The following is a 12,415-nucleotide window of genomic DNA, read 5'->3' as shown; positions in this document are numbered from 1 at the left end:
ATTTATGCCTGTTTTCTTCAAGTAATTAACTTTTTCTGAGAGGTTTAGAATGAAACAGAGCAGTCAAACAAGTCTGAGGAGATGCCTAATAGGTATCACATCTCTGGAACATCTTTACAGAAGAAAACAAGAAGAGAATGGGAAACAGGTGTATTTGTCCATGGACAATGGACCTGAGTGCTGTTTCCCCCCACAAATATCATTGTTACATGTCAAATGATCTGTTTTCTTGCTGAAATACTTTAAGCTCCACTGACACTGAAGCAAATAACTATGAATTTTGTATAACTCCATAGAAAATTGTACACAACACACCACTGCACTGGTAGTTGTACACTGAGAGAAGTACTGATGGATCCACTTTGTATATGTGCACCAGCCTGCTACTTAGGGTAAATAAAAATGTGGTATCAACAGACTGCAGAGATTAATCTGATCTTGCCATCTTGTGCTGAGTGGAACATTTTAAAATAGATGGTCCATAAGGCAATTATGCTGAATTTTAAAAAAACTTTGTAAGAGATAAATCCAAAGCCCTTCTGCCAACACATCATTTTGCTGTTCTGACCTAGCAATGTGTTGTACAGAATGTGTTTGATTGTATTCAGACCATTTAGGAACGTAGCATTCTTTTGAATTCAAGTTCAGTTGTGACATAGTTTAAACCAGTATTCTTCAAGCACTGTGCTACTAACCTGACTTCTCACTCTTACCTGACTTGCCAGCTCTTTCTTCTGTAGCATCTCAAACTGTCTGTGATGTCTGAGGGCCCAGTTCTCTGGGGGTTTGCTCTGCTTTCCTTGGTGGTTTATTTTTCACTTTGTCGTTGAGAAGAATTTTTCCATCTTGTGCAGATAAAATAAAAACCCTTCCACATGTTTTATGCAGCAGTCCTGTGGTTCAACGTGTGCATTAGTTTTTGTTCAGGGGGTATTCTTTGTTTTAATGGAAGAATTCTGTGCTTAGGTTATAACTCAGTATTTAAACAGTGATTGCTCTCCGTGAATTGTGTCAGGGTAGGGACCCTTGTGGGCCTCAGTACCACAGACTCAGAAAGAAACTCAGAGCCCAGAGGATTTTTTCCTTCAAGGTGGTGCTAAGCTCTTTACCCAAAAGCAAGGATGAAAGAAGAGAAGGCACAGATATTCTTGCTGTTGAATGTATTTGACCATGGTTGTCCCCTCACAGGGTGGCTTTCATAGCCACTGAGCACCTCTGGTAGGTGAGGGAAGGAGATGGCTCCTACATGGTGAAGTTGGGGTGCAATGGTGGTGGAACCAGGAGTCAGCCTTCACACTGAAGATGGGGAGTAAAAGGTGCTTGTGAAACAAGCAGGGGGTTGAAGTGGACATTGGTGGTGAAACATTTTGTTCTGATCAGAGTACAAGGTGAGGGTTTGTTTGGGTATGAAAGAGGTGTTGTCTTTGCCTGGAGGGCAGCCAGTGGATGCACTTTAGGGTTGTGGCTGATGCCTGAGATCCCAGTTGGGAGTGGTACATGGAGTTATGGTACAGGAAGTTTACAGCTCAAATCAAAACGGAAAGAAGAGCATCAATAGAAGGTATAATTGGTCATCATCGTGCTGGGATAATCAATTCCTATCAGCTCCAAAGCTTTGCTGTCACTGTCATACTGCCATCCCACAGTGTTTTTAATGGATGCCAGTGTAGTTTACTGAGTTTTATTGATTTTGTTATTTTGTTAGTTAGCTGCAGTGCCTAGGCTGTCTTTGGTACAGTACAAGAGTATTTTAACAAAGAGGTAAATGCAAAATGGAAAAAATCAGAGAAAGGAAGGAATTTAAATCTTGTTCAGCTTTAGAATTCAGTTGTCATTCTGTACATGACTTACCGTGAATTAATAGCAGTATTTTGGAGCTACAGTACCTGTATTTGACAGCTAGATTTCTGCAGCAGAGTTGTGATTGTCTAGCTGGCTTTTTTTCTTCTTTCTCTCTATCTTGTTATTTTGTATGATTTTTGGTGTTGAGACATGGATGACTTTAGAATTTCAAGTATAAGCAACTTAATAAAGAAAACGTAGCATTATTTAATTTGAAAATGTCTGTAAAAGGGCTAACAGAAAATATTTTTAATAAAATATTCTGCAAGATTTATAAAAATGTGCATGTAGTAATCTTATAAGAGGATGTTTTGTATAGACACAATTTTTCACAGATTTGTCTCTGGAATTGAAGCAGCTCATTCAATTTTATGTTGATCAGCTTTTAATTATTCTAGTTTTCATTATTATATAGTAAGATATTCTCTGCATTACTTATTTCAGAAGCAAAGTGACTGGAGCCAAATACCAACATGCCCTCCTGTGCAAGTGGTCAAATACTTACCTCTTCTGGATGATCTGTTTGGCAAGGAAGAATAATCTCATCTGTGCAAGGCGCTGCTTTTAGATTAGTGCTTCAGCTCCAAAGATTTTGTAGACAGATACTGAAAACATTTCTTGTAAAACAAGAAAATATATGTTTTATTACATTTAATTTCTTGTTCCAACACTGATGCATACTTTTGTGTTTTTGGAACCCCTTTTAAATCAGCAGTACTCTGTCATACTTATAGAAGCATAATTAAAACTATATCCTCTGATCTTTGTGTCTGGTTATATGGAGAATTTGCAAGTATTGAGAAATCTTTGAGTCAAACAGTGCACAATCTGACTGACCCTGCTTTGTTCTGCAAACAAATGTTGTTGGATGACCTCTTCAAATGTTAGGTCGGACTGCATTAGCACAATAATGCAATTCCATTCAAATTTCCTCCCTTGCCCTTCAGCTTATATCTGTGTTTTTGCTGTATCCCCGTGGTGATGCTCGAGTACTGTTTGTGTCAAACTTTGTTATTTTGTGGAGGAAATGCCAGCAAGGTTTTCGCACAGTATAAAGTTGCTCTGGTATCAGGGATAATTATAGCCTTCCAAAGTGGAAGCAAATGTTTTGTAGGCACGGCAAGGAAGCTGCCAGTTCTTGCTTTTTGTTTTCAATGTGACTCAGGTTAGTAGCCACCCAAGCTTGCTTGGGTGGGACGTGTACGAAGAGAAGGTGTTCCAGTACAGTTTTATGGTGCAGCTTCTTGCAGCAGAACTGTACTTGCCCTTTGAAAACTAATTGATGCCTTTCTCTTTGCTCCATGACTAAATGGGGTTCCTGTTAGCATTTTTGTATCTTTTTAAGCTTATGCCACCTCAAAGCCATGATTAGATCTGGATTTACTGCATGTTCTTTGAGAGAAGTAATTCCCCCAGTTTAAGGAATGGAAGAGCTGAGGTGAAGGCGGAGCTGACTCATCCAGGTGATTCCACAGGGGAAGGGGAAGAGGTGTGAGCCTGGGAAGCCTACACTTGCAGTACCCTGCATTTTCTGTAATCTGAAATTACAGTTTGGGAGGAATTGTTTGATTTAGAAAGATGAGAATTCAATGTATCCAAATCCCCAAACCAAGGGAAAGACAATAGTAATTATTTTGAATCTTGGAGATCCTTTTTAGAATGAAAGTTCCATTTAGAAATACCTTCCTGCACTTTTGCATGGTAGTGTAAATGAAATTTTTATTCTTTTCCCACCATATGGCAAAATATTAACTTTTTGGCAGCTCTTCACCTTTTTTGTCAGCAAAAAAGGTCTTGAGGCAAGGCATAATTATGTGTGTTGCTGCTACCTAGGAAGATGTTTGCAATAAAATGGGCAAGTCACGGTCTGTGTCTAGGGGTTCAAAAAGAAAACTGGGAGAACTTTAAGTGCCCCAGGTTGTAGACAAGACCATGAATTGCTTTTTGATCCAAAAGAGGAAAATGGTTTCTTACATGACAAGAAAAATGTCTGACCACAGGGACAGTGTCAAGAGCAGAAACAACAATTTGCGTTTGAAGCCAGTTTGGTGAAAGCTGAATATTTTTATAACATGCCACCAAGACTGAGCTTGACAGTAAATGAATGCAGTTTCCCTTGTAAATTTTTAATGTTCCCTAGACTTCAGAAGGTTTTGTTTCAGTTGTGGAAATCTTGCACAGCTGAGGGTTTCCAAGAAAAGTTGACTCTGAACATTCAGGACTTCTCAAATAGCTTTTAGAAAAGACAAATTCACTTTGTTTTGTTTTCCTTTATGCGTATGAGAAAAGAGGAGCCTTTTTAAAAAAACAAATAGTTCAAGAAATATAGTTTTTTGTAATTTCAGGTGTAACCATGTGCATAGGTCTAGTCAATCACAGCCTGTTCTGGTTTGTCATGGTCAAGAAAGGTGACTGCAAACTGGAACCAGTGCAGAGAAAAACTAGAAAGGTGACCGAGAGAATGGAGGTAAGAAGGATGACCAAGAGAATAGGGATAAGAAAGGTGACTAAGGGAGCTTGACTTATTTAGTGAAATAAAGTGAAGTCTCAGAGAGAATACCATTGCTCTCTGTAAATACATGGTTGCCAGGTAAGGAAAATCTGGTTCAGGTAAGAACATTGGTAGTCTAAGAAAAAATGGGTATAATTTGCCATGAATAAATTAAAGATGGATTACAAACTGTGGTTTCTCACCTCTAAAACAACAAGCATCTCAAACAGCCTTCCAAGACTGCAGTACTCAGTTTTAAGGTTGAGATGGGTCATCTGATGATGGTAATTCTAGGGTGTTTATTAATACCATTCTGAATTATTAGTCTCACTTCTGTTTTTCCCCTTTTCCCATGCATCTTGCATAACCCTGACAAACACAAAACCATCTCCTAGGAGAGGCCAGACAGGCCCTGAAAAATATTTTCAGTGCTTGTCACTGTGCTCACAGTGTGTCATACGCTGTGGCCTGACATGTTATAAACACTTTTCACCAGGTTTTCTTTCTTACAAGCAGCAATGCTTCCAGAATGGAAAGCCCTGGCCAATGAGCAGTCCAATAATCCTCTTTGTATAATGTGACTTACAGCATATGCTGCCCAGAATATTTCAACCTCTCCTCTAATCCTGCCACCAGCTTCTTCTCTCTTTTCACATTGCTTACGAGGGGCCTGAATGAAGACAATACCACAGGATTATGTTTCAAGATGGCAGGAGGCCACAGCTTTAAAGCATGCATGGTATAAAGGGGAAGGCAGCCCCCACAGTTGCCATTAATCTCAGCTCTCGATCTCTGTAGGGCAGCCAAAGATATCTTCTTTCCACAAGTATCCGTGCTGTCCCCGGCAGGAGCGGAGGGATTCACGTTACAGGGCTGGCTCCCCATCCCACTGCTGGGCTCTGCTGCATGTTCAGTGTTAATGTTTGTTTCCTCAACTTGGCATTTGAGAATATGAGGCTCCAAGTTCTCAGGAATAGCTGCTGCTGCCAGCAAATGGCTGCAAACGGGCTGGCTCGTGGCCAGCGTATGGTCCTGTCCAGTTCAGAGTGCCCCTGGTGGTCACCAGCAGATGGGCCCCCTCAGACATGGTCACCACAAGAAGCCATAGAAAACCTGTGGGAAAAACATGGAATTTCCTCACCAGGCAATACTTTCCTGTGTCCTGCTCATCATCCAGGGAGCTACTGTGTTTTTCTAGACCACCAGCAGCAGACAGATGTTCATCTGTGTAAATGAAGGGATGCTGAAGTTCTCTTTCTGCATTAGTCCCTCATGCTGATGGGAGTTGATTCTATTTCATGGCAGAAAAGCTCTTCTCAGAAAAAGTTTGAGCTCAGTTGACTCCTACGTCTGCTCTCTCTGTTTTGTCCTCTTAGCCCAGGAGACATTTCTGCCTCCCAGAGGAAAACTTTCTGTGGGAAAACTGCGGGGATCCTAATTCCACAATAACCAATATGCTGGATGTTTTCAGTCACTTGACTGCTTTCAGGGAACAGCAGTCCATGTATCACTAACAGTAACTCACCAGTTGTGTGCTTGCTGGACCGTTCTAAATGTTCCTGTGGTTTGAGACATGGAACTAATAGAAGAGTTTTCCAGTTTTTAACATTTTGTAGTTCGGTGACATGGAGGGAAATATTAGTTCTTTAAGCAATAATGTCGTGTACCCTCAGTAACATATCTATTGTGTATTTACTTGCAGCGATTCTTCCTCTTCAAGGTGACTTAACCATCAAGCCCCAAACCAGTAGCTCGTTTGAGAAGAAGTTTAGAATATCATGAGGAAAAAAAATACCACAATCTGAGCTCAGTTAGATTTTTTGAAATTATTTTTAGGTTTTAAAGGGCAGTATAAATAACATTTTGGAGGAAACCATGTGGAAAGAAGACTTTTAAAAGTTGCTGTTTGCTCTAAATTAATTTGTTTTTGTAGTTTGCTTAGGGTGGTGACTCAGACCCAGTCAGAGGCAGCACTCATGTGTTAGGCAGTGGTCAAACAAGCCAGAAAGGGGGTGGGGGTAAGTCTGTGTTTCCTGTATAAAGTTCTAAACTACTGAGGAAGCATAAACAAGACAAGGAAGGAAGTTAATGTAGCTATAATATATTAAGGTTCTAGATTGATTATATGAACTCTTTCTCTGCACAGTTGGTCATTTCTGAATCATCTGGAAGTTTCTTCTGGTATGTGTTACACACAAATAAACGAGCTATCCTCATCTGCCCTTCACCCCAGCCATCTGTCCTCTTTGCTCTCCCCTTTCATCAGGCAAGTTTTGTGTTAAGAACTAAGAACAAAGAGAAGGAAAGGAGCTGATTCACAAACTTATCCGAAATCTGATGCAGATCCCTCTCAAGCAGCGTGGTGGGATGATCTGTAACAGCACAAAATTCATTGTATCACCTAACAGGACTTGAAGGAGCTCCCACTTCCAAAGGCAAATCTGTCAGAAGAATGGCATTGTCTTGAAAGCCAAGAGGAAGAACCCTTTGCAGAGCTGCTGTGCTGCAGGTGGGACACAGCCTTCTTCAGAGTGAAATGAGGTTTATGGGTGAGATTTATGTCCCCTGCCTTCAGATGTCTGCACCTGCACTAGCTCTCTGGATCCCTTACTTGCCAATGGAAGGGCAATTGGCACATCTAGGGAGTGACCAGCCTACATGAATGTCTAGAGGAGGCCTGTTACCTCTTCCCATCCCTCTGAACTCACTGTGAAGGGATTTGAAACAACCAGCTAAATGTAGATCTTGACAGGACCTGGCTGTGCTTGAGCTTGACTCAGGCTCTGGCCAGTGGGTCTTGGTCAAACCTCACTCCAGCTGGGTAAACAGGAAAATGTGGGTTGATTTAAATGGAAGTACAGTTTCTTCTGTTGGAGCTCCTGAGAATCTAATTTAGCAAAGTATTAAAGCGTGTGCGTAAGGCTGTCCCTTTTGTTCAAAGCCACTCGAGTGTGTTGCAGGCAGCTCACTAAAATCCATCAAACAAAGCACTGCTGGAAGTGCTTTCCTGACAAAGAGGAATCTCTAATTCGAGGTATTTAGGAATTAAATCTTTGTAATAAGAAAAAAACACCCAACATGCTAGAAGGTAGCAGTGAAAGGAGGTGATATAGAATTGTCTGGACATGTTTATACAGGCTATATATTGTGTGTTGTTATTGTAGTTCTTCTACAATATAAGCTAGCAATTAGCAATTAAATTCCCATTATGGGATCATGTTGGTAATTGAGATAAACTGTAAGTGTGTAACTGTTTTAAACCTTTCTTTTAACTAACCCAAATACTGTAGTACTTATATAATTTAGAGATAATATCCCCATTAGTAGAGTTTATGACTCAATAAACAGCTCCCACAAGTTCATAAAAGCCAAAACTGTAAACACCAGTACTATTAATGCAATAGAAATTCTGTGCCTCCCTCTTCTCTTGGTGGTCTAGATAGAGCAAAGGGAAATGCTATCTCAGAAAAAAAACATTTATTCTGGCTATATAAATATAAATGAATTGTCTTAAAACCCATCTGGAAATTTCCTCTCCTCCCCATGTCCCAGGTGGTCTGGCAACAGTGATGCATTCTGCTTTAGTCTGCAGGGAAGGGCAGGAGCTGCCATTGGAAATCATTTAGATGGAGGGATTGCATGTAAAGGACTAGTGGTATCCTCACCCTGCCTCTCCCACGGGAGAAATGGGAACAAAAACTTGCCTAGAGTTGGGTTTCAGTGTACTTTTCTATTATTATTTTAATATTTATTATTATTTTAAAAGAAAAGCCTCATTGAAATGCCTGGAGTCCACAATTTTTGAACCTCTGCTGCTGGCTTTTTTTGACAGCTAAATGTATTTTAGGGAAGTGTGTCTGCTCGCCTGGAGATTAATACAAGCAGACCTTTTGTAGCCCGAACCTCTTTCCATTTGGGGCTGAGGGAAGTGATTAATTAAGCCATTTGCAACAACAAAAAAAACCCTTTCCTTTGTCCAAAAGAGCTTTATTTCACAGTAGCGTTGGGCACCATCCTGCTTAGCAAATCCTTGCCGAACGAGCCACCTCTATCTTGTCACTTACTTTGCTGCTGAAGGACATTTCTTCCTGTGGAGTTAAAAATCATATTGTTCAAGCTCATCAAAATGCGGGAAGTTTTTTTGTCCTCGCTTGTCAGCTGGGTTCAAGTGGATGTGGAAAGCTGGAGGTACACAACAGAGCCACTGCCCTTGCCCTCTCCCAGTAGGTAACTTATCCTGGGACCAAACACATGGTTTTCATCTGTTTTGCTGTTGTATCAGCTCTTCTGTTCTTGCCACTTGTGTGTGAGAGTTTGTTTCCAGAGTAAGCATCTCAAGTGACTGCTGGGATTCGTGTCTATCACCTCGCTGCTGCTGGAGTCCTGACCTCTACTCCTACGAGGGAGTTTGGCCTTTAGGACACCCATTTTCACACAAGGCAGAAACTCAGATATTTTGTTCTGCAGAACCCTGGTAAGAAGTGAGCAAATGGTGTCTCTCGGGCTTCCTGCCATTTGCATTTCACTGGCCCTTCCTGAAGTTTTAATTCTCCATAACAATGGTATCAAACAGGGAAGGCATTCCCTTGGGAATGTGCCTGCCTACTCCCTTTTCACCCCACACATAACACTTTCCAGTGGAGTTTGATGGCCTCACAGCAGGTTCAGAGACTCCCCTTTTGATTCCCTGTTGGTAATGAAGACAACCCAAGACCCGAAGCAAACCAAATATGCGAATTAGAAAGACTCGGCATCCTAGTGAAGCAAAATTCCTTTTTGAAGGCAAACAATCATGAAGGACCTGACCTGTCACTCCTGAGGTCCCAACAGTTTCACCATTGATTTCTGTGGGAACAGGGTTTGGCTTTACTTTCTGGGAAAGGGCGATTGCTTTGCTGCTTTCCTACCCTTGCACACAGAATCCCAGAATCCCCGACTCGTCTCAGGGTAGTCCACATGCTTCAGCTGCAGCAGTCAGGTCCCTGGAATGGGTCAGATCCTGGGAGATCCCAGCTCAAAATGCAGTAATGCAGATATACAGGTATGGGGTCTGTGATGGGTGCACTCATCCCCTTAACCAAACTAGCAGTAGTTTGATACGGGCTTCAGAGGAGGTAAAGACCTAAACCATAACTGGGCCAAGAACTTCTCTGGTTCCAACCTGTTCTCTGAAAACCCACAAAGGAGCAGAGTGACACACTCGGCATTGGTGCATATAAGCTTGGAACACTGATCATGGGATCAACAGATGAATAGTGGGTGAGAGAGTTGGGCCTGTTCAGCCTTGAGCAGAGATGGCTGAGAGGGGAACCCATCAATATCTGTCAGTGTCTGCAGGGAGGTGTCACAAGGAAGGACCAGGCTCTGCTCGGGGGTGCCCAGCAATGGGACAAGAGGCAATGAGCAGAAACTGATGCCCAGGAAGTTCCACCTGAACACGAGGAAAAACTTCTTTCCTGTGTGGTGACCGAGCACTGGAACAGATTGTCCACAGAAGCTGTGGAGTCTCCCTCACTGGAGGCATTCCAGAACCCTTTGGACATAATTCTATGCAGTGTGCTCTGGGATGACTCTGCTTGAGCAGGGATGTTGGACCAGGTGACCCACTGTGGTCCCCTTCAACCTGACCCATCCTATGATTCTGTGACTTATATATCAGGGAAGAAAGAAAGGTACAAGGAGTCTCATGGACCTTTTTCTTCTCTTGTAATGTGACCACAAGCCAACCACTTCGTTCTGTAGCTATGACAGCCCAAGTGAGCCTTCTCTGAGCTCTCCCTGCTGGGCAGCCTGACTGCATGGCGATCTCCCCTTGAGCTGGGACACCTCTCCAGGTTGCTCCTCGAGGCAGAGAGGCCTTTCACCAATGGCAGATCTTTGGTAAGCAACTGGTGGCATCCATAACCTTATGTTACCATAACTTTGATTTTGTCTCGGTGACTTTCACTCTGCCTTGGTGGGTTTGAACCACTGTTCAAATGATTTGCTGTACTGTAACTTTGATAAGTTGCACTTTTGCATTGTATTTCAATAAAACCACTTTTGCTGATACCTTTGGCAGTGGTTCTTTAAGTGATCCAAATCCGTGACAGTCACACTGACTCCTCTGTGGCCACAGCATTAGTGGCTCTGGCTCCCAGCACCTGGTGGGACAAAGAGCCAGGAGGAGCTGTGCTTTGCCTCCTAAGCAATATGAGAGTCTGGATGCAAGCCCTGTGGAGACAGAAAAGACAGATGGTGACTTCAGTGCCAGTTTCAACCTATGTGTAGAGGGAGATTTTACGAGTAACACTACCAAGACAGCACAGGGGTGGGAAAAGGAGTAATTCCTAGGTATGAGATAACATTCCTGATGTCATGGAAGTATGTTGATGAATGGGACAACATCTGAGATTCTGCATCACAGAAAAATGTTTGTAATATTGTCTGCCTAAACTACTGCATCTCTATCATCCTGTGTCAACTGAGGGGATTGATGGAGTAACAGAGAAATTTTCTTGCAAGAAGAAACTCTCATAAGAAGAGAATGAATGACTTCTCATTATGCTAAAGTACATCGTATTCTAACCATGTGGGTGGGCTGTTATTTGAATTACAGAGAAGAGAACTGGACTTCTCAGGCGTTGGCTACATTGTATGCTGTTATGAAATGTTCCAAAGCCTCCTGAGAAGTTCCTTGTGATTTAGAAGGAGTGGGATTGGGCCCTTCTTTCAGGTTAGAAACTTGTCATTTGAAGTCTGCAGGTGACTGTGGGTCTCGTTGGTTGCTCAGGTCCCTGTGTGTAGCTTGGGAGGCAACGGGGGACTGTTTTCCCAAAGAAGACCAAACAGTTGTAGGATTGCCTCCTCACCAAGGAGAGGTTTCAGCTTTTTGATCATTCTTTCCCCTCCTGGATTGCTCCACTCAGTTGCACAAACCAATCGCTTTCCCTGGGTAAGAAGCAACACTCCCTTTCTTGGGGATAAGGGCGGTTTCATAGTCTTCATCAGCTGAGGCTTTCAGATGCTCTGAGGCTGTTTAGCCCTGCCCTGCAAAGCCCCATGCCAAGCTTTTGCTGCTGGTGGCACGTGGAGAGCCATAGGAAGCATGAATGGTGTGAGTATTAACACCCGACAAGCAGGAGGAAGAGCTGCACAGCTAATGTGTGGATGTTGATGAGCACTTCCCTCCCCTCACAATCATTTTATAAAATTGTACCACTGGTGGCATTTGAGGCATCTCTGGCTCGTGTGCCAAAGGCCTCTCGTATTGCAGGAGGTAAACCATAAATCACAGTGCAAGGTACATTTTTTTGGATTTAATATTGCTAATTTAATCCTTGTTAGTGATGCTGAGCATGCATCAGCTGAAGAAAACAATCAGTTGGCCATCTCTGGGGAGCATTTTCAGTATGTTTAAGGCCCAAAAGGTGGAACCCAAGCTTACTGAACAGGAGGTTTTCAGCACAGGTGAGCAGAAATTGTTCTTGGGGTGATATGGTATAATTTTGCCTTTATCTCAAGAGCACAACTAATAGGTAATCATAGAATCATGGAGTATGCTGAGTTGGAAATAGATTTTAATTTGAAAATTTAAATTTGCAAATAGATTTTAAAGTATGATGTCATAATGGCCTTTCACCTTTGTACCTAAATATTCAAGCCAGAATAGCATCCCTGAGGGAAATGGTCACTGTCTTTCTGAAAGATAATAATGCAGGATTCAGCATAAAAAGTTTGCCTTGTGCAGTAGACTGGACTACATCAGTTAAAATAGTGGTGCTAATGAAAACAAAAGATAGGTGGGTTTATTAGGATAGTAATGGGATTGTTGCTTCTCCCCTTCTCTTATTTGCATCACTCTCTGTATCTGCTCTGGGTGATACAGAAGAGGGAAAATCTGGACCTCTGAGTCTGACAGGAAAGAAAGGGTGGGTTGCACCAGGACATGTTTTTCCCAAGAGTCAGTTTTAGAAAAGATGAGCAAGAAGGACTGGGAAAGACTTGCTGCACAAAGATGATTACAGCTGGGTGAGTAAGCCTTGCTTTACCCTCTGGGAACTCATGGCTGCTGCTTCAAGAAAGCCAGTGTGTGTCAGATGG

At 42.3% G+C, this 12,415-nt stretch overlaps 1 protein-coding gene across 1 annotated transcript in view; it reads left to right on the top strand.

Annotated features, from left to right (window-relative positions):
* Positions 1-2,603, top strand: part of EFHC2 (EF-hand domain containing 2) — a 60,566-nt gene extending 57,963 nt beyond the window's left edge. The window contains exon 15 of the mRNA XM_027689139.1: positions 2,287-2,603. Within this exon, the coding sequence (XP_027544940.1) occupies positions 2,287-2,382 (96 nt within the window). The 3' untranslated portion in view covers positions 2,383-2,603. The remainder of the gene's footprint in view (positions 1-2,286) is intronic.
* The last annotated feature ends 9,812 nt before the right edge of the window (positions 2,604-12,415 follow it).

Source organism: Neopelma chrysocephalum, unplaced genomic scaffold (assembly GCF_003984885.1).
Source record: "Neopelma chrysocephalum unplaced genomic scaffold, ASM398488v2 Primary Assembly neopelma1_76, whole genome shotgun sequence".
NCBI lineage: Eukaryota > Metazoa > Chordata > Aves > Passeriformes > Pipridae > Neopelma > Neopelma chrysocephalum.
This window is presented reverse-complemented; position numbering and strand designations above follow the sequence as displayed.